Source organism: Monopterus albus, unplaced genomic scaffold, assembly GCF_001952655.1.
Source record: "Monopterus albus unplaced genomic scaffold, M_albus_1.0 scaffold134.1, whole genome shotgun sequence".
Lineage (NCBI taxonomy): Eukaryota > Metazoa > Chordata > Actinopteri > Synbranchiformes > Synbranchidae > Monopterus > Monopterus albus.
Window position 1 is genome coordinate 1,112,346 of NW_018128014.1, and position 22,173 is coordinate 1,134,518.

The 22,173-nt window shown below is 40.1% G+C and overlaps 2 protein-coding genes across 5 annotated transcripts in view; both read left to right on the plus strand.

The window, feature by feature from the left end:
- Window positions 1-11,065, plus strand: part of pknox2 (pbx/knotted 1 homeobox 2) — a 100,368-nt gene extending 89,303 nt beyond the window's left edge. For 3 of the 4 annotated variants that reach the window (XM_020613516.1, XM_020613518.1, XM_020613517.1), the window contains 5 exons: window positions 904-1,001; window positions 6,312-6,431; window positions 6,892-6,968; window positions 7,754-7,932; window positions 8,531-11,065. In XM_020613516.1, coding sequence (XP_020469172.1) covers window positions 904-1,001; window positions 6,312-6,431; window positions 6,892-6,968; window positions 7,754-7,932; window positions 8,531-8,802 — 746 coding nt within the window. In that variant the 3' untranslated portion in view covers window positions 8,803-11,065. The remainder of the gene's footprint in view (window positions 1-903; window positions 1,002-6,311; window positions 6,432-6,891; window positions 6,969-7,753; window positions 7,933-8,530) is intronic. The other variant, XM_020613519.1, reaches the window with a different exon arrangement.
- Window positions 11,066-15,468: 4,403 nt separating this feature from the next.
- Window positions 15,469-21,641, plus strand: LOC109967732 (pannexin-3). Its single transcript, XM_020613510.1, has 5 exons — window positions 15,469-15,652; window positions 18,698-18,840; window positions 19,217-19,431; window positions 19,926-20,677; window positions 21,070-21,641. Exons 1-5 carry the CDS (start codon window positions 15,469-15,471, stop codon window positions 21,126-21,128), a joined length of 1,353 nt encoding a protein of 450 aa, XP_020469166.1. The 3' UTR covers window positions 21,129-21,641.
- The last annotated feature ends 532 nt before the right edge of the window (window positions 21,642-22,173 follow it).

The window sequence follows — 22,173 nt, forward strand, 5'->3', positions numbered from 1 at the left end:
GTTTCAAAATATGGCTTATTTATTTTAATTCATTTTATATTTTGAGCACATTGAATTATTAATATTCCACTCCTCTGTGTCATTAACTTAGCTAAATTTCCTGTTTCTTTGTATGTTTTATATTCTTTCTGTAAAACACTTCACAGCTATGTTATATAGTCAAACTATTATACTGTAAATAATATTCTTATTTACATTATTTAATCTGACACAAAAGCTGTTGTCTGTACTGAATTTAACAGTCAATCTGTACATATAAACTGACAACTGACATGAAATGTCTAAAAGAGAATGTAACAACAGTTTGAGTATCTAGCATGACTTTGCATAGTGATATTATTAATAATAATCCATATTGTCAATAAAGTACATAAAATCAACCTGCTGATGAATTCAATCCCAACAACATTCTGAGCTGAACCATTACACTTAAATGGCCTTTACTGTATTAAAATGGGAATGCTTGTTATGCAGTATGGCTGCTATGACAGACTTTTGTTTACATGTGTGTCTGAGAGCCCTGTTGTGGCTCTCCTTCACAGCGTGCTTGGCTGATAGGTTCTTATAATGCCAAGCCTGTACAGTGAAATGTTAATCTTGCCCTCTGGAAATCCCTTTTAACCCAAAATAAATCAATGTCTCTGCCTTTGATCACTATTCACTGAAGAGCTCAAACAGACTGTGATAAGAGTGTCTTGATCAGGGCTAATTAAGCCAGTAGCAAAAACACACTCCCTTCTTCTTTTTCTTGGTGAAAGGACATTTATGCACCATGAATCTAATCATTTTGTCTGCCTTGTTTTTGTTTGTGGGGCTGACAAGAAGTTAATAAGGCTCTGGTGGTAGTCAATGATGTGGCTGGGGGAGCTACTTCATACTTATGATGGCAAATTATCTCCTCAGGTGGGACCCTGTACCAGCCAGTTGCCATGGTGACATCACAAGGACAAGTGTTAACGCAGGCGCTGCCACCAGGAACCATTCAGATCCAGAACTCACAGGTAAAGCCCTAGGGCTGGTAATGCTTGGGCCAACACATTTGTTTCCTTTGTTAGTGTTAACAGGACCTTGTTACATCTCACTGAAACCCCCTGGGTGCCTTTTCATCGCCTCTGTCGGAACACAGCCCCCTGCTGAGAGATAAAATGGAAATTTACTTTTCCCACATTGTTTATTCCCTTACATGATTCTGTCAGGTTTGACTGCATTTGAAAGTCATGAAGGACATGTACTTAACCCCAGGATCATTTATAGATCAAATATTGTTGATAATGTAATTTAAGAAATAAAACTCAGTTGCTACAGAACATTCATAACTCAATATTTTGTTTCTTATTTTTCAAAAGCATGAAAGTACCATACACTTTGCAATATAAAATATAATATAAAAATATAAAAAGAATAAGAGCATTATACTGTGGAATTATTATGGAGAGGAAATATTATGACCCCCAAACGTTTTATTCTCTTTCCGTGAAAGGCTTTACAACAGTCAACTCCACATGGATGCCTGGGGTTGGATTTTTATGACATAACGACATATGTGATTTTAATATTTCCTTTTATTTAAAACTGTTTTCACATTCACTATGTATTTTCTCTTAGATTGCCAAGTTTTTGTGTCATACCTAATTATAATTAACTAAAAGTTACATCATTCAAATGATGACATGGTAACATGGCAACCCTAACATTTACAAAGTGTCTACAGAAGGCATATAACCATATCTGTCACAGCTATGCACCCATCTACCTACATTTATTTATTCAGCTATACACTAAAGTTGTCCTCCACCCCCAAACCCAGTTGGCCAACCCCTATTTGTGACACAAGACTTGGCCTGGCATTTAATAGACTGTAACTTCAAACTCTGGTAATAAAAAGATATATTCAGTTGCAGAACATCACACTGAATGCTGGAGCTAAAGGCAGTTGTTGATGGCTTTATATATCTGGTCTGATGAAATGTTTAACATTTAACTAGCTGAGCTGCACCATCAGGTCACGAGTACGGGATGGACTCAAAAAGCTGGTCACTGGCCAGGGAATAGTTCTTGTCAAACTTTAATATACAAAATACCAAACAAAGGACTATGGGTATAACTTAGGGAACTCAACCTAATAAAGTGTAACAAAAATGTACAATTCAACTACAAAACAGTTCAGCCAGGGAGCTAGGAAAAACAAACAACTCTTTAATGACACGAATCCTTAATGACAGGTAAATCCAAAACTCAAAGAGAAAACAGTCCAAAGGTAGCCAGGGCTGGAAACAAACAGGTGCAGAACGTACAGTAGCAACATGAACTGGGAGGGTGTGGTGAGTGGAATGAACCAGTAAGTGACTAAGGGAAAGGAGGAGAATATATGGGCTGGAGACCAGGGGATAACAAGCAGCAGGTGGAAACAATGATTAGTGATTAAGGACAACATTAAAGCTGGGGCAGGTGAGGCGGCACAGAACAGGAAACCAGCCAAAATAAAAGCACAAAGACAGGAAGCAAGTCCAAAACCATAACAGGCACAGCCGCGTGGTTAGCGCTGTCACCTCACAGCAAGAAGATTCCTGCGTGGGTTCTCTCCGAGTACTTCGGCTTCCTCCCACAGTCCACAGACATGCAGCTTAGGTTGACTGGTGACTCTAAATTGCCCGTAGGTGTGAGTGTGTGTGGTTGTTTGTCTCTAAGTGTCAGCCCTGTGATAGACTGGTGACCTGTTCAGGGTGGACCCCGCCTCTCACCCAATGTCAGCTGGGATTGGCTCCAGCTCCCCCACGATCCTATTCAGGAATAAACGGCATAGATAATGGATGGATGGATATCTGAGCTGCATGGCTGAAGACCAAAAGCCATGTTTTAGACCTGCACCACCCTATAAGTACCATACAGTGAATTTAAACCAGGTATTGCCATATCTAGATATAGACTATAACAATGATGTATTAAATTAAGTAACTGTTTTGTGTAACTTAGCTGTACTCCTTGTTGCATTACTGTTTTAAAGGTCAGCAGTCAGCCATCAAAGAGCTATTTCTGTTGTCTTCCTCGGTCTATTACGGTTAATCTAGGTAGGACTGTTACAACTGTCCGTTTGTTGTACACATGCCCTCCTCTGTTAGGAAAGAAGGTCAGAGGAGTAGAAACCTTCCTCTAATGGGAAGGAAAATCAGACTGTTGTTACTGTAGGTCTGCTGACAGGAGATCTTTTCACTGTCAGAATGTCTTAGTTTCACCGCATAAAAGCACAAGGAATCTGATCTGGATCATTTGTGCTGACTCATTAAAAGACAGTCACGACACAGGACTGAGATATCACACCAAAGGCAAAATAACAGACCAGCAAATGTTGGCAGAAAAAATATCCTGTATGAAAGCTAGTTTTACATAAAAGCATAGAATAGTAAAATAAAGTAAAATGTCCATCATCCACTGAAGTACTGGCAATGGATTTAATATGGAATACTTAGTAGTATCACTGATTAAAAAGCTCAGAAACAGATAGGAACTTTGTGTACAGCAAACATAAAGGACTGCACATTGATAGGAATGTACATAATGTACGATAGCCCGATTAACTTGGATGAATGTCTCATGCAGATTCTGTGTTGTAAACACAAGAGTTCTTATAAATCCAGTTTCTTTGAGCCAGTGTGATTACTGATGCACTATTAAGGTATGAAATGCACAGTAATGAAATGGGTGAAACTAATTTTCCTATTAAAATTAATTCTGGTTTTTACAGGTGGAGTATGTGAGATATTAAACAGAGAATTCCATTGTAACTACTTTTTGAAAAGAGCAATCACAGCTTTGTTCCTTTCTCTAGACCTTTCAAACATAATGCATTTATGACCAAAATTACAAAAAACACCAGGCTATTGTAGATTTAATGTATCACCGGTGTGGCCAGTATTTGTCCAATTTTGACACTTAGATATAAACAGAAAGTGGGAGCAGGGAAGTTTAAACAGTGCTCCATGTGCAGCAGGGCTGGCCTGGAAAGCAATTCACTGTCAGGTAGGTAATTCTGTTCTCGACAGTGAGAGGAAGCCTCGGTGAATAGCTGTGATCCAGCTGAGGCAGAGTGCTACATGTGGGCTGGGAATTGAACACGGCCCCGTTGCTACTTTGCAGACAAGCCCCGAGTAATCACACTCTTGAGCACGGTGCTGCCAATTAATTCAACCTCACTTTCCCCCGGAACACACATGCTCCCTTGGCTGAGGGGGAATAAGGGGAGGGTTATCCGTGTGACACCCAGCTGCAACTGTAATGAGTCTTGTTTTGCATGGGGCGTATAAGGGGGGATCTGAGTGTGTGAATGTGTATTTATGGGCACTGTGTGGGTTAGAGGAGGTTCGGCACATGTATGAGGGCATATAATGAACACATCGTGTTTGCTATTTATTTTCGGGACAGCCGGTATTCTTTCCACTGCTACACTCTGCATAAAATTTATACATTTTACATTGTTTAGCAGACTTGCATTGTTTTGTGTTTTCATGAAGGATTTTAGTGTTCACAAATACTGTAGGTACCTCATTCAGTACAACAAAAAACATACAAAACTTACAGTCACAGTCTGGTACAATGACAACAACAGACTAAAAGTCTTGTTCATATTACTCATTACATATTTATGGATATGCAGTCATTAAAAGACAGTGTTCAGGTGTGACTCACTGCATGTGTACATGTGTATGTCTTCATATGGTATGTGTTTCTATGTACTGTATGAAGTACTGTATAGTTCCTTACAGATAGTGCCAAAGGGATTTTGATGTTGAGGGCCCGTTATGTTTCACATTATCTTCCTCTAACTAGGCTTAATTTGACAGTTTTCAAAAAATAAGCCAAAAATCTGATCTTAAACCAATTCTGTGAAAATGCACAAAAAACATGGGCTGTCCTGCTAAAAACCCCTCAACTCAAAATCATGTGCAGAATGATGTACAGAGGGCTGACTATTTTTATTGGTCATAAAAAATCTCTGGAGAGGATCTATAAGAAAATCAGATAAACTCGCACGAGGGATAAAATAGACATATACAGTATTTACCTGTTGTACATATTTTATTAAAAATGAGACCCAAACCAATGATATATGTTTGTCCTTAAATTCCTTCTGACTACAGTCTAACAGTCCCTGAGTTCAGCCCCATGCCAGTGTTTAAAAACAGGGGACAAATATATATACATTTAATTTAAAAAGATAGGAGAAGTCATTTAGTAAAACAGCTGGCCACTGTAGTTTTTAAGAAACGGGAGGAAATGTTTAATGTGTTAGAGACTAGTTTCACCGTTGGATTAATACATACCTGATGCCTTAGTGAGTACTTTAGGCTGCAGAACAGTGTACTGTATGTCAGGGCTGAGTCATAATAAACTACAGTGTGTGTGTTCATGGTGATGAAAGAACATTTCAACCAGTGCAGCAATGTGGTTCAGTGATGTGTTTAAAATAGCTTTTGGACAATAATGAAGCTCGGAGGCACAGAGGAATAAGATGCATCAGGCCTAGTACTTGCTAGAAGGAGACATTCATTGTTGACGTGGGCTATTTACTATAAACAATCATCAGACTTATTCTATCATTCTTTGCAGCTTTACCTTTATGTAATAAGAGCCCTAGAGCAGTCACACTGTTTCCTAATTTAGCCTTGACTGTAACCATAGAAATGTCCTCTAAACACCATCGCAACCCTAAAGGCCCTCACAAGAACAATGGACTACCAAGAGTCAGTCCTCGCTAGGATAGCTCAAGCAGACCAAAAACATGGAGTGATACACATACACACATCCATATGTACACTGCAGGCTGTCAAAGACTGTCAATACTCTGAGATCATCCCGTCCTTTAGAACTCACACTCCAAACAATAACATCTGAATAATGATTTCACAAAGTCAGGCTTAGGCCAACACAGATGAAAAACTAAACCAAACACAGTCACACTTTGTACCAGCTCCTCACTAATTCAGCAGCAAGCTGTGAAATCTAAACTTTTGACTGAGGGCTTGGCTGACCCTCCATTCTTTAAACACCATGTTGAAGCACCAACAGAATACTGACCCTCTTGTGTTTCCACGTAGTCAATGGGGCTGCTTTTTTGTGTTTTAAGTATCATTACTCAAACTCAGTTACCATGGTGACACTTGAGGAGGTATTTCTGCCCTTGCCACAGAAAAAAAGATAGGTAATTTGTAGTCTCCCTTTGTTTCCGTGGCAACAATAACTAAGCCCTACCGTCTCCTCCTTTTCTCTTGTCTTTTCTTTCACTCTCTTCCGCCCTCTCGGTATCTGTTACAAAGGTAAACGTGGATCTGTCGTCCTTGTTGGACAGTGAAGACAAGAAGTCCAAGAATAAAAGGGGGGTCCTACCCAAACACGCTACCAACATCATGCGCTCCTGGCTCTTTCAGCATCTCATGGTGAGCCAGAGAGAGTGTGTGTTTGCGTGTGCGTGCATTCAACTATAATGGTCTTATTTGTTTCAAGGGAAGTACTATGAACTGGAAGCTATGGAAGAGAAAAAAAAATCATCTGTTGAGACAAACTCACTGGCCACTGTATTAGCTACATCTGTTTTTATGAAGCTCAAAATGTTCCCGTTTCTGGTGAAATTGTCATAAATGTATAAATTCAATTATATGTTTATTATGGAGGTCATAGTTAAAGGTGGTGTTGTACTGGACTACATAATATTTTAGGTACAGGGGTACCTAATAAAGTGGCCAGTGAGTGTATATGGAGAGTGCACTAGTTGAGAGAGGCCGTTTACTGAATGGTGAAAGAGTAGGGTATTTTAGTGTTAACCTGACAAGTCACACACATGCTATTAATTTTAAAAACCTGGTTGAAAGCCAACATGTTGTTTCTCCCTTCTTGCAGCACCCTTACCCAACAGAAGATGAGAAAAGGCAGATTGCAGCACAGACCAGTCTAACCCTTTTGCAAGTGAACAACTGGTAAGATGCTGAATTCCTACAGTAGAAGAAGAATGCCAGTCTCACCATAGCTATGACATCCTCGTGTGTTTAATACACAGAGAGGCACTTCTTTATATTAGTGAAGTGGAAATATGAGTGGAGGCTGTGCATCAGTTGAACTTAGGAGTGAGACTGGAGTTCCTCACTAGATTGCTGCTACTGTGGCTCCATCTCCTGGTTGTACATATCAAGTACACCTCCCTTCATGAGTGCATGCTTTTGAAAACAATTAAAAGACCAAAATTTGCTGCTATATATTGAAAAATTGAGATTCCACACTTTTATCCACTGATAGTATGAAGGATTGCATTTGGCAACCAGCACTCACTTGTAGGGTTGTATATTTTGTATCTATTGTCATTTATATTTCTCTTGCAAATGTATGTATTTACCAGGAGTAAATATTGTGAATGTAGAAACATATTTAAGAAATACAGTATTGTTTGTTTGTAAACTTAGCATTGTGTCTATGGTTAACTATGAGTCACATGACTGATTGATGGAGCATATATAAGAAAACCTGAGACCACCCTTACGAAGGAAGGATATCCAAAAGATTTGATGGACATTTTTGGATGGACTTCTGTTAAAGCTTATACTAGTTTGGCCATTGTTGTGTGAAGATTCTCCAGGACAAAAACGGATATGTACTCACTTCCATGACTTTCCTTCTGTGTTCTGTGCATTTATTAATAATGCCAATCTGTATCTCCATCTCTGTCCCTTACACCAGTTCCATCTCTTGTCTGTGTCTATTTTCCCAGGTTCATCAATGCACGTCGGCGTATCCTCCAGCCAATGCTGGATGCCAGTAACCCAGATCCAGCTCCCAAAGCGAAGAAGATGAAATCTCAGCACCGTCCCACACAACGCTTCTGGCCCGACTCCATCGTGGCTGGAGTTCTGCAGACGCACAGATCTCAAACAGGAAACAACTCAGACAGTATGCCAACACTAAAGTGTCCCAAGAAATAATCACAAACATCCAGTTATAACACAGAGTTCTTTCTGAAGTCCTAAGCTGTGCCTGGTATTCACACACATGCATGAAACATTAAGAATAGAACTGAATCTTGTGTATTTAAATCCTGACCACTAGGTGTCACTATTGATACTTCTCTTCTATTTAGGTGAGAAGATGTGAAGGTAAAAGTTACAAAGTATCAAATTATTGAAATAACTAGAATGGTCTCATTTAGCTAGTCATATCTAGGTACGCTTCCTGTGCTCATGACTGCATGTAAGCAGTAAACCCCCAAAATGAATCGACCTTACATGCCAGAACAAAATATTTATTTAACCAAAGGAAACTGGAATTTGCTGAAGAAAAAACAAAGGTCTGCATGTAACATGTGCACTACGCTTCTCTCAGATTTTCAGTTTATAATAGATAAAAACATTGTACAGCAAAGTGAGAAAGGCAAAACTCAACATACAGGTGCTTTGTACTTTTGGAAACATCTTGGAGAGGATTTAGTCTTTTTTAGAGTTTATAGTTGTGTGCCTCATCCTAACCCCTCTGTTTCCCTGCCTGCCCTCAGACCCACTGAGTATGGACAGCCTCCAGTCGCTGTCCTCAGATTCAGCCACCCTGGCCATGCAGCAAGCCATGCTGGGAGCCGATGACTCCATGGATGGCACTGAGGAGGATGAAGAAGAGGAGGAGGAGGAAGAGGACGATGAGGAGGAAGGAATGGAGGAGGAAGAAGAAGAGGAGGATGGGGAGGAGGAAAGCCACAGGGGGAGGCAAATGTCCAGTGGAAGAGGGGGAAGGAGAGATCTGAGCATGGAGCACAGAGAGGAACTGGAGTAGTGGAGTCGGGGAAGACTATATGAACTATGACCTCCGTTGTCCACTTAATACGGCCTCATTTAGACTCAGCTAGGGTTTTATCCACATTCATCAGACACTCTTCTGCAGAGCCTAATGACCATCATGATCATGATTATAGGGAATGAATAATATGTGTTACTTCATTTTACCATAGTATGTTCTCATGCAGTGAGCTCCAGAAATATTTGGCTAGTAGCACATTTCTTACTCTATAGCTCGTTATTTATGGAAAGAAATGGCACAGAAACTATTACTGTCAGTCTTAAAATAACCCATTTTACTACTTACAATTACACATTTTTCATTTGGATCAAGTTTGATGCTTTCAGCAAGCCATGACATTTTGAGTCAGTGAACCGAAAGTGCAAATGCTGGAAAGGGGAATGAGGAGTCTGGTGTAGTTGCACATGCATCAAAACACAGGGAGAATGTTGGACTGCATGTGTAAACATCTACTTAATTGAATGTAATCTGTCCAAACATGTTGACCCCTTGAAATGAGTTACAAAAAGGGGTGCAGCTTTTCTAAACTGTCCATATCATATGACTCAAAGCACAACATTTTCAACTGACAGTCTACTAACTTTGCAGTTAATGTGTCATTTTGGTTCCTAAAATAAAAGTGAGGAGTGAAAAGCAAAGGGGAATAAAAAAGGTGTGATGCTGTCCGAATACGTGCAGATGTGACTGTGCTGGCTTCTAGTGCTGGGACATCTTTCAAGCCTTTTAAATGACTCATAGGTTCTCAGGTCAAACAACACTCATTCAACATGTTTCTTCCTCATGAGTGAAACACTTGACTCGTTGCTGCAGCAAATCTTTTTGAGCATGACTTCTGAAATAATGTTTATTTGTTCTTCTCCCATGAGCAAAAATAATTAAAAAAATGTAGTAAACCAGTGTATACTGACTGCACTTCTAGTATGTAGATTGGACTTTTCATTTGTTTGCATTCTGGTGTTGAAGGTTTGCATATTTCTTCAGTTTTAGTTTTTGGGCATGGCATCAGAGGGTAGCTAAAGCAACAATATGACAAGAACTTTTGCTTCTGCATATACTGCAGGTTTTGCAAGCTTCCTGAATAAGGCTGTTGAAATACCTGGTGGCCATGCAAACACTTGACATCAGCTGTTCAAAAAATGCTTCTGTATTTTGTGACCTTGGATGATGCTGTCACTAAATAAGAGCATGGAAAGCCCTGCCAGTTACCACAGACTGTGTCATCCGCTTCTCAGCGCTAAGAGAAATCACACAAAGACAGTCAATGACTTTGGATTCAACATAGATGGTGTAATTTACAGACAGACTCTTTCAAAGAAGACAATTTTGAGGAAATTGAGAGAGATAAACTGAGCAGCAATGTCTCTTTCAATTTTATGTGAAGGATTTTGAAGAAACTGTGAAACATTTTCAGCTCTGTTTTGTACTAAAACACAAATGGAGTCAACTCGTTTCTAATGTGAAGATGTCTAGAAAAAGAAAAAAACATGTTATATTGAATGTTCTGATTGTTCATTGTGAAGTATGTTGCTCATTAATATTCTTTTCCTGATTGCTTTTTAAAATGGATCTTCCAGAGCAAGTAACAGACAATAGGAACTATTTCTATTTCATTTGTACACTTTGTTGTCATAATCTATTGTGTTTCAAAAGACCGATTTTAATAATTAAAACATGTAAAGGTACTGATGTTGACTTCGTTATCTGAATGTTCTGCCTATGTTTCAGCTAAGCAAATGCATCCAGGACCATAAATTCACAAATAGAAAGTAGATGGTTTGATTCATGAGATTACTGTTGTTCCTTGCTACACACACTGAGACTTATATGTGGGTGTGAGGCATTTCTGAACCCTCTCCTGCCCTGCTGCGCTGTAACATATTTCCAAATTACAGAGTTAGTAGGCTAAATATTGGATGAACTTCCCATGCGTTCCTGTCACATGGGTAGTCTCCCACCCACTATCATTCTAGCCTGTGATTTAATGTGCAGGAAGACACCCACCCAAACACACTCCCACCTTTTCAGACAACTACCACAAAAGAATCCATAGCGCTTTGACCACAGGGTTTCAACTTTTGAAATGTGGATTCTGCTTCCCTCCGAGCAAATGATAATCACTGCTGTGGGTGTATTGCCACATTGTATTGTTTTTTTACATGACTTGTATGCTTGTGTATAATTGCAGCCTTGCATTGTTTTCTTCTTCTCTCCACTAGAAAAGTTGAAAAGGTCAAACTTTAATTGCAGCAACACTTATTAAATATCTGTTTTTATGTACCTCTGCTACTTTATCCTCCTTCAGCCACATTTGCGGGTAGGAGGAATGTGAATTGCTGTGGCCATGCAAGACTTCAAAATAAAATATTAGGCATAGGCAACATGTGATGAGGTAATTAGACACATGAAGCTCTGTTCAAAAGTTCTCATACAAGGGAGGGAAATCACCCATATTTACAAAAGTGGCCAAATTAAAAACTTGTTTGAAAGTATGGTCGGCACGATGTTCCATAATTATTCCACACAGGACTTTCTGCACACCGGGTCAGATGGACAGAGCAGTGGGATTAAAGGTAAATATATTAATCTATGCCATACAGTAGCTAAGAGTTGTTTTAATTTATCATGGGACGGCTTTAGCCACAGCAGGACGACTGGTCATAAATCACTTACCTGTGTGTGTGTATGTGTTTTTAATTAATACAGAGTCAGGTTGCTGCTGTGGTTTATTTCATGGTTCAAGGTTCAGTGAACACACTATAATACAAAAGCTTTCAACAGCATTTATTCTTTTCATATAAAAATGAGAAAATATTAGATATGATAATGACCACTTGATTACAGACCTGGAAAAGTTACCAGTCAATCACAGGGCTGCATTTGGTCAGACAACATCACTAAGGAAAGAAAAGAACCCACCACCTATAGTATTTCTATGTGCACACTGTGATGATGCTGTGTGCCCATAAAAAAAATTGAAGGTCATCCAGTAAAAACATTGCTTGCATCTCAATTTTTGCCACAAAGCAGTGCAACATCATCCAGGTGCTGTGTTGGCTGATGAAACTGTCGCAATATTATAAACCTCCATACACTCAGATAAGCCTTTAAACTCATGGATCTACTGCTCAAACTGAGCTAAAGGAAGAATCACATTTCTTCATCCCACTGGTGAATCAAGATGTCATCACTAATGCAGCTGATGAATCACAGACTTACAAGGAGTGTCATATATTTAAGTGTCATCCAATAAGAGCATATACTTAAATGACAATTCTGTTTCAAAAACAATATGTTTTCAAATATGTCCCAAGCTCCATTAACCAATATTTTTCTAGTAATAAGGAATGAATTTACTCTTTGTATGTGAAAGGTGTCACCCAGTAAGGTGCCCCCTCTGATCTATAGAGCTGTAGCTGTGGCTCAAGAGGTAGGGAAGTTGTCTCCTGACCAGCAAGTTGGTGGTTTGACTCCCGGTCTCCCTGCATGCCTAAGTCTCCCTGAGCAAGACACTTAACCCCAAATTGCTCCCGGTGGCTTGACTAGCGCTGTTGTGTGGCAGCTTGTCGTCATCAGTGTGTGAATGGTGTATCATCTCCTGTAAAGCACTTTGGCCAACACACTGTGGAAAAATGCACTATATAAATACAGTCCATTTACCATTTAAAGCACCTTTCAACTTATGCCTTGCTTCGAGTTGTAAAGTGCTATATAAAAAAGTTTTATTATTATTATTATAAACGTATCAAGTTGCAGTCAGTGGCTATACAACTATATTTTTTTGGCTGAGACTCACTGCTATGAGCACTGTTTCCAGGCACAGTAACAGCTGTTTTCAAACAAACATAAAATTATCTACTCAGCACCAAACAGCACACAAACAAAGTGAATGAGTTACTGAAACATTTAGGTGTCAGAAGTTGGTGGAGACCAAAAACAGAGCTAAAACAGAGTGAATATTGAACTTACATTTCATAGCTGAGCTCAGATACAAGTCTGTCATCAAACTAAAAGGTGACAATATTTTACAGGTGTCTTCAGAGCTCTATTCACTGCACCAATGTGACCAAGAAGGCACATTTAAGATTTGGTAAAGTAACTGAAACATGATGAACAAACTTTGGTTTCAGGCACTGACAAGCAGGAAAAAACTCACCCTGAACCCAAATCTTCACTGATTGTGTGCTTTGTTTCAGCTAAAGACAGCTTCATGCAGAGGCACACCACCCTCTCCTAATTAGATTTAGAGTCCAGATTCTGTTTCCAGGGAGCAGAACTCCACTTCTACTTTGACTTGACTCACATCATCCTCTGCAAACAAACCAGATGTGGGCATCAAAAGACCTAGCCTGGTCTCCATGACTAAAAGGGATGGCAGGATGACCGTGTAGTAGTCTGGTAGTTGTGCTTACCAGACAGTGGAGTGGCTGCAGTGCCTGCTGCATTTTCACTGAGAGTATGAGGTATTCAACAAAAAAATGTACATCCGTGTGTAGCAGGCAATTTCAGACACACTCTGAGAGAAAGAACAGAAAGAAAGAAAAGAAGAAGAAAGTTTGAGCCTGCAAAGTGTGTGTTTCTTCAGATGAGAGACCATCTGCATGTTTTTGTCTAAAATTCCTTTTTCTAAATCTTATGCTCACATCACCACAAGAAGTGTTTTTTTCTCTTTTTTTGTTTGTTTATTTAGCAACATTATAGTGGTCCTTCTGTTGTGACCCGGCAGAAAGCTAATCTGAAATAAAGCATGCCAAAATTCAAACTGTTTTTAGCCAAAGTTTGTAGACAAAGAAAACCTTTGGTAGCAAAGTTGAAAGCCAAGTATTTAAGCTGAATTGTTTAAGCTCCAAAAACGCCATCAAAACAATCCTGTGATGATCAGTTAATTCAACGACAGTGTTCCTCAAGACATCATCAAATACCACAATGAAGGAAGGACCCTGCTGAAGCTATTGCCCTGGACAGGGGTCCGGCCACAGACTGGGAGTCAACCCATTACAAGAGAGAGGCAGATCCTACACCAAAGATGAGGAACACCTTCTTGAATGGTGTTCGGGAACTTTGGACCTCCACAAACCTCTACTGTGACCCAAAAAGGCTTCAGAACCAAGGCTACTTTCCCAGCCAGCCATGTGAGCCCTGCTAAAATCTAAGTGCACCCTGGCAAACTGATGTCTCATGAAAACCATAGTCTCACTTAAGTCTCTAATCTGTAGAAACTGGTGGTTAATTTTCTCTCTAGATTTGTGACTAAACCGCAGAATTTAGATCCAAACTCTATCTTAATTTTAGACAACTCATTATTCTATCATCGAGAACAATAAGCCAAGTCATCCATTCATTCATTGTCTGCTGCTTAATCATCCTTTTTACAAATGTACCATTTCATTGCATTTTTCATCCTGATCATTTCCCCTTTACTACATATTGTAAATAAATTCAAATAGCTTGTAACTGATTTTGTTATGTCATCTTTTCTCTTTTATTTACACATACATGGACTGATGTCCTGAGAACTCCAAAATTGCCAATGAGACTGAATGAATTACTCTGATTAGGCAAATTCATCAGTAGTGTGATACAGCTATGACTATCTGGTGCCCTACTCTAATGAGGTATTAGGATATTAAAATATTAGACATATTAAATTAATATTCAGAATATATAGCCATTTCCGCTACAGCGGTCATGGCTCAAAGTGACAGTCAGTATGATATGATCGTGATCTCTGGCCACTAATCCTCCCAATGAGGCCAGTTTCACATTACTTCTACCTTTGTATTTGTAGACACCAGTTAATTTCAGTTAGGAAAATGTAAACTGTAGAATTGAACACATTCCTGTATAGCAGATCCACCTAATGAAATGGGATCTTTTCTCACACAGTTGTTCTTTCAAACACAGGCACTGCAACGGTCAGAAACATGACTACTTCTGTTGTATGGTTCAGTGTTTAGCAGTAGCTCTGAGGCAGAAGCGAAGCAAAAATAGTCTCAGAATGATAGAGGCTGAAAAGCCACTGGCAGTGGTTCACTTTTTTGAAGTGGGCCACAGCCACCATGCTTCACAGCATGGGCACACGAGAGACATACACACACACACTGCACAGCCCAGTGTGGAGTACTGGAGGTCTGCTGCAGCCAGTGCCATCTGGGCGCCTATAGGCTCCCAGATGTTTTGTCTGTAATTAGAGTCAGACCCGGCTCAGCCTGGTCCAGCCCAGATCAAACCTCTCATTAACAAAAGGTCCTCCCTGAATACTTATGGAGCTTTCCAACACTGTGCAGGTCATTACAGGAACTCTTTGGATCTGTGAGTGTATTTTCTAAAACTACCACCAGAGAAAGCTGGAAGACTTCAGGTAAGGTGGTTCTACATTAGCTTTCATCACATGTTTAAGATGTTTACTTGGAATAATGCTAATGCATTTCTAATTTTGGAAAACCAATCCACTACTCTGGTTTTCTTTAATCTCTGTAGACTTACAGTACAGGGATTTTTACTTTAATATGTCGAATATATCACAGTGAAGACTGATAGGGAAGATAAGAGAAATGCAAGCACTGAGAGCACATGATTATCTTCAATTCCTGCTTGACTGTGTCAAAAAGAAAAGCCTTTTTCTTATCTGGGTAGGTGTTCAAAATGTCCATCGCCCAGGTGGCAGCCAAGGCTATGCTATCTGATGCCCTGCTGCAGGACAGCTCTGGGATAAATCGGATCAGCCACCTGGAGCTGGAGCTTCCTCTAGACAAGGTCATCAAGTTTGTATCTGTCGGCCTTCCACTGATGCTGGTGTGCATGGCCTTTGCCCGCGAGGTTTCTCTAGGTGAGCAACTCTCAGTCTGTGCCCTTTTTTAAAAATTATGTTTGTTTTGTATTCTATTTGCTTCTGCCTTTAATTAAACCCTATATTCATGAGTGCTTGCTTTTTATTCAATACTTATGTTTTGGTTTTGTGGTCTTACCACATTTCCACAACACTGTTGCACAGTGTCCTCTCTGTATAGTGAATGTGTACTGTTTGTCCTTGAATTGCTTATTATTTACTTGTTAAACTGCTTTAAGGTTGAGCCTGTGATAAGAAGGAATTTCATACGTACTAATAGAAACATACTTATCATACCTGTGGCCTGTGATAGTTAATTCAAAGTCAAAAATCAAAGTTTTCATGTATAAAATAAGTGAAACTGCGAGAAAAGGTAAAAGTGGAAGCACAGTCCTTATTTCAGAGCTGAGTTAAAAAATAATGAAGCATGACAAATGTGCCTGTCTCCGCTCTTTCACAGCAGGCTTTTATCTTTGCACTTGGTTACATCTTCTCATCCCTAACAATTCTTACTTTAGGAAAATAAATATTAAGAACAATAACAACGAGAGCTGTGATTACATGGCACTTAGCCTAACAAAACAAGGGTGTTGTGAAGCAGGAGGAAGAAAACACTTGAACAGCACTTGTTATAAAAGTAAGACTGACTGCTGGCTCCATTAAGGCACAATAGATTCCACAGTAGCAATAGTTATATAACAACATGGAATTACTGAAAAGACAAAATCCATTCAGCAGTGTCTTGCCTGCTTTTCTGTTTTCTTTACTTTCACTACCTGATTCAGACCAGAGAGAGAAAAATGTTTTAACTGGGATTTGGGCCACAGCCTGTCTTTCCACGGTCAGTCAGATAACACAGAAAGCTTAACTAACAATCCAATGAATACATGTCAAGTCCACAGCACAGGTCTATTGCTGGGGAGGCTGACTCCCTTGACTTTGAACTAAATGTTGTCTCTCCAGAGCTGTTCTGCAATCAGCTTGATGCTCCTGATTCTAATTGCCATAGGGAATGATTGAGAGCAGCGTTCACTAACACTGGCACGCTGTAATTACAAGGCAAAGTTCTTCTGTGGCAGCTCCCTTCTATTTGAGTTAAATGAGAGGATATGTTGATTAACTGGGGAGGGGGGGGCACAATGTGGTGCTGGGGAAGGCGGCTCAACTGATGGATCTTGGCTGCCTATCTGCTGGGTTGTCAGTTTCACAACAGTGCTTGATTGCACTGCTGTCTGGAGTCTGGTTTACTTGCACCTGGACTCTCAGCCAAGAATTTTTGCACAAAGCTGAAATACGGGGATGATCTGCCAATGTTAACTGGGGAGTGGAAGTCAGAGATAGGAGCAGTGGCAGAAATTTAGGCTCCCTCACTTCGCCAAATGGCTCACAGGGGTAGTGAGCGCGGGAGAGAATATTTTACAAGATTTCACAAGAAGGCCTGTGCTATTGTTTTTTATTTCAAATGATTTGTTAACATGAGTGCCCACATATGCTCTCACAAGCAAACTGGAAAAATAAATTCCCACAGTAAGCTCCATCAGAACATACAGTGGTGTCGGCTATTATTATAACTACAATCACTATGACTTATACACTATATGATGTATCAGTGTAGCTCCTGCTATTAGACTTAAATATATGATTGAACTCTTGGTAAGTACTAAAACAGTAAGGTAATTTAGTAACATTCTTTTCTCACAGTGAAAGTCAATGTTTTTTCAGTGATTTGTTGAATAGTAACATGTTTTCACATGCTATGCCATACTCAGTCTTGATGCCTTTAGGGTTTGTTAAGTGACAGCTCTGAGGACACAGGATGTGATAAAACAGCTTTAAAGAACCTTTTAAAAAGAATCTGCTGTTTCATGATGTTGGTGGTTAGGTGGCAGTGGGTCAACCACTTTTTGGGGCATTTTGAGCTCACCACTGACTTCACCTCCAGTAAAATGTATTTTTATTTCAAACAGGGTTTCAAAATGGCCCTTCTATTATATGAAGAAGATTTGAAATGTCCGGTATATAGTTTCTAATATCATGTTTTTCTTAATTTCATATTGACTAACTTTCATATATTATTAGAGCTCATTTTGAGCCTGACAGTGACAGTCACAGGCGGAGGCATTATGTTTTCAGGTTGTCTGTACGTGCACCTGTCTGTGTGTCTGTCTGTCCAGCTGTCCCACTCCCATCCCATGATATCTCCGGAAAGCCTTGAGGGGATTTCTTCAATTGCAATCTATTTCTTACCATGTTTATGACAGTGTTAGTTAATCAGCTACCATAGTTATATTTTAGAGGTGACTATCAATATGTTTAAATGTGGCTGATTTATTTACACCCATACAACATGCACACATTCACACACACACAAACATTTGTTTTCCTTCCTCGTGAGGGTATTGCATAGATGTATTCTTTTCTTGGAGACCCTAACCTAAAACCTAACCTTTCCTTAATCCACATGTATGCATATAGGATAATCTGACTATATAACAGTTTCCTATATTGAGGTGGGCTGGCATGGGAAATTCAATGATGGTACATTTGTGGCTGTATGCTTCTTCTTACAGAAATCTGGGCAGATGTGGAGGGTGCTTTGTGAAGAAAATAGAAGCACAATGTTTCTCTTGTAAGACTGTGTAATGGGTGGGGCACACCCTTGGTGTCTTCCCCCACAAGTTCTCTGTTTAAGGGTGGAGCACCCTTAGGAAATGATAGATGGGTACAGTGCATGGATTCAAGTGGTTGGACTATATGTGGTACTATCAAGTCACCCAGGGTTTTTAAATGCCAGGTTGCTATTTGAAAACATACTATTACTCCAGTGAAAATCTGCTGCACTTAAAGAAAAAGGGCTCGCAGAAGTTCACATGTGCATGTTTCTTATGGGACCTCCAGTACTAAGCAGACTTTAAATGCTTGATATATCAAGTGCTTCCAGATTGCTTACAGGCACATTGGTAAAGCAGAATCAAATAAGACTGCAGAAACCACTTCCCTATATTAGGACATAATGTAAGAGATCAACATTTGTTTATTCTGTAGGGCCTCAGATCAGCTGTTTCCCTCCCAGCAATTTCACTGTCAAGCAGGCGAGCTATGTAGACACATACTGCTGGGACTCTCTCATGCATCATGAGTACAACAGCCATGGAAACTTTGAGGAGCGCTCTCTCTGGGTTCACAAAGTAAGTGTTCAGATTTTGATCAGGTTTTTTGTGACTTGTTATAACCTCACCTAGAGTGGCCGATGGTGTTAAACTACTGACAAACTCTTCTCATTCCTGTAACTTGCAAGACTTCCGATGAAAATTTCAGTGTAATAACCCTTTAGTATGAAGTAAAGTATTTTATTAGTTGCTAACACCATTTGCAAAGAATTCATACCCAGTGCAGGTGATATTTAACTGTAGTTCAGGACAAGTTGTGCTTGTTCTTTTGTCATACTGGGTTGTGAAGCCAATGTTTATGTGACTCATCTGCTCTCTTTTCTGCTGCTTTGTCTTTCCTTTCTCTCCATCTGCATCTCTTTTCTGTCGCCCTTTTCTGCCACTATCCACCCAGATGTTCCCTTACTCTCTTCTTGCCATGGCAGTGCTGATGTACCTGCCAGCTCTGATCTGGCGCCAGCTCGTCGCGCCCACGCTGGGCTCAGACCTGCTGTTCATAATTGACGAACTAGACATGTCGTACAACCGCTCGATCCGACTGGCCCAGAGCATTGTGGAAATGCGCCAGAACACTAAGAACCCTCTCACATTCCAGGCTGAACTGCAGAGGTAAGAGTCCACTGAATGCTGGCCTATGGAAAATATTTATTGCTCTTTACTTTGTACCTGTTTCAAATAAAACACTACTTTTTGGGTTTTGTTTTAATTTTAACCCAATCTTATAAGATTATGTTGCCCCCCAATAGAATATACTTTATTAAATGAAAGTCCAGTGATTCTCATAGAGAATCTGGGTCACGGCAGCAGCAAATAAGGATGATTTGCAAGTGAGAAACACTACTGTACTCAAAGGTTACTGAAGTGATCTTTTGCTGTCAGCTTAAACCTCATGGTAAACTAAGACAATGTGGCATGGAAAAAATGTGGTTTGAGCAAGGTTTTAACATTGTGCACTGTCAGTGGAGAACTGTTGTGGGTGTTGTGGTGGGCAGCTTCTAGCAGCCAAAAGTAAAAGATCCTGATGGGGTTGGGGAGCTCCCAGCTGGAAATGTGTGTAGCTGTATGAACATGGTGCTGAGCTTCCTCTCCTTGTCTGTTTGCAGGGCTAAGAAGAAGCGATACTTTGAGTACCCTCTACTGGAAAGATACCTGCGGTGCAAACAAAACTCCTACTTCCTTGTTAGCATGCTTTTCTTGCGTGGTTTCCTCCTCCTGATCTTCATGAGCGCTGCCTGTCTCTACCTGGCCTACTTCCACCTCTCAGCCTTCCTGCAGGATGAGTTCAGCTGCTTTGTCCGTACGGGGATGCTGCGTGATCAGAACTGGGTTCCTGAGCTGGTTCAGTGTAAAATGGTTGGTCAGTTAGTCTTTCAGGTGATAAGTGTGGCCAATGGTGCAATCTACATCCTGCTGGCTCCCATCGTCCTCTTCAGCCTAATTCGTCTATTTGTTTGGGACACCACCTTCATCTCTGTCTATGATGTCCTCCCAGCGCTGGATATTATCAACCAACACAGGCTAGGCTGCCCACTGAATGACCTCAATGTCCTCCTGCTGTTCTTGCGTGCCAACGTAGCACACTTGAGGTCCTATGGAAAGGTGAGGGCACTGTGCTCACTGGCACCGCCGCAGGTGGGCAACATCACTGCAGAGCAGGGCTTAAATGCAATGCTGACCCAAGAAGAAATAGAAGAGCGTGAAGAGGCTGCGATGGAGCTGGCAGAGGAGGTGGAGGAGGCCAAAAAGGAGGGCAAGCTCAGCTTAGTGGACATCATGACTGTTCTGGGAGCAGCCCAGGGAAGAGTGGTAAACTGCAGCGAGAAGAGGCCTCTGGTGGAGGAGAATATGAGTCTGGGTACTGTAACTCTTATCTACACACTCAAATGCATTCTGCTGGTGGCTATTTTTGTCTACATCATTTGGGATGTACAGAAAATTATGAAGTGACCTCCAGTCTACAGATACAGGCTCTGAAAATGAATCGCAACTGCATTTAATATAAGGCAGCAGCAGTTCTCATTGAATGCAGATTAAGGTCATATCGAGGACCTGAGGAGGCAGTTTGAGAAACATTTGTAACTATAGGCAGTGAATCATAATAAAATGGTCTGGTAAATTTTTTTCTCTGTATTGTTTAAAGCTACATTTCTAAAAAAAAAAAAAAAAAGTCTAAATGCACAGGCTAATGTAGAAGAGATAGATGTGTGGTACTTCCTAGCCCTAACTGCCCTCTCTGTCTCTTTACAGAGCCAAACCACCAGAGGTACCATGAGTTGAAGGAGACTGCACCATTTAGTCACTACTAGGCCTCCTATGGACTGAATCAATGTGATAGGGGGCGGGGGGTCAATTCTCTACAGTAGAACTGTACCCACAAAGACTGTGAACACCAATCAAGGGTTTCTGTAGTCTGCAGGGCAGAAAATCTTGCTTTAGAATTTCAGGGCAAATTATTCTGCCTGGAAATATGCATGGATATTGTCCATTTTCAGCAGCCGTGCATCTGTAGCTGGCACAGATTTTCTTTCTGCCTCTTAGTTTGGTCCTATTGGGTTTTAAGGAGCCTGGGATGGCTAGTAGTCAAAGAAAAGCATGGAAGTGAAAATGGCTGTTGTAATTACTGTACAAGAACACACAACATTAGCCTTAACAAAGAATGACTATACAGTATTCCAGCAACTATCTGTCATCAAGACCTTGTTAGATTTGTCAGAATTAATGAGATTTGTGAGAATTAGGAGCTCTGACAGTATGCAGTACACCAGTGGCAACTATTGATTCAGTTGTAATTTTCTGTTAGTTACATTTTATGAACCTAATAAGAAGGACGGTTAGTGAATATTGTAATTTATGTACTCAGTTTCCTTTTTTGCTTCCTTTTAATTATTATATACTTTTAGCAAATAAAAGGAGCTTTGGCTTTCTATGAATTCTGAAAGGTGTGGTCTCTGTTATTCTAAATAAATGACGTTTGGTCTGGTGTCTCCTTCATCATCAAATTACAGTTTACAATTTTGCAAATGTATAATTTACATTTATAAAGTTCAGTTTTGGCAAATAAGCTTCCAATGTAATATAAGGTCAGTCTGAATTATCCATTTAGGGACAGTAGAGAGTCACTTGTCTTTTTTAGTGCCTTTATTTTTAGTACTAAATGCACTAGGCACTAAGTGCTGTTTCTGTGCGCAAATGTCAAATGCTTACTACAAAAATACTGGACAATAATCTCATGAAGGTCAAAGTTAATGATGTTAAAAGGCTAGGCATGTTATTAGTTGGTACAGTAGGTTACTGTACTGTCTCCATGATCATATGAGTTAGCATTGCAGTTGTATTTTCAAGCATGAAATG

Excerpts from the sequence above, each read along its gene's own strand:
- LOC109967732 (XM_020613510.1), top strand. The coding sequence starts at position 15,469 with ATGTCCATCGCCCAGGTGGCAGCCAAGGCTATGCTATCTGATGCCCTG. Across the intron at positions 15,653-18,697 it reads TGCCCGCGAGGTTTCTCTAG|GGCCTCAGATCAGCTGTTTC; the intron begins GTGAGCAACTCT and ends TTTATTCTGTAG. Across the intron at positions 19,432-19,925 it reads TTCCAGGCTGAACTGCAGAG|GGCTAAGAAGAAGCGATACT; the intron begins GTAAGAGTCCAC and ends GTCTGTTTGCAG.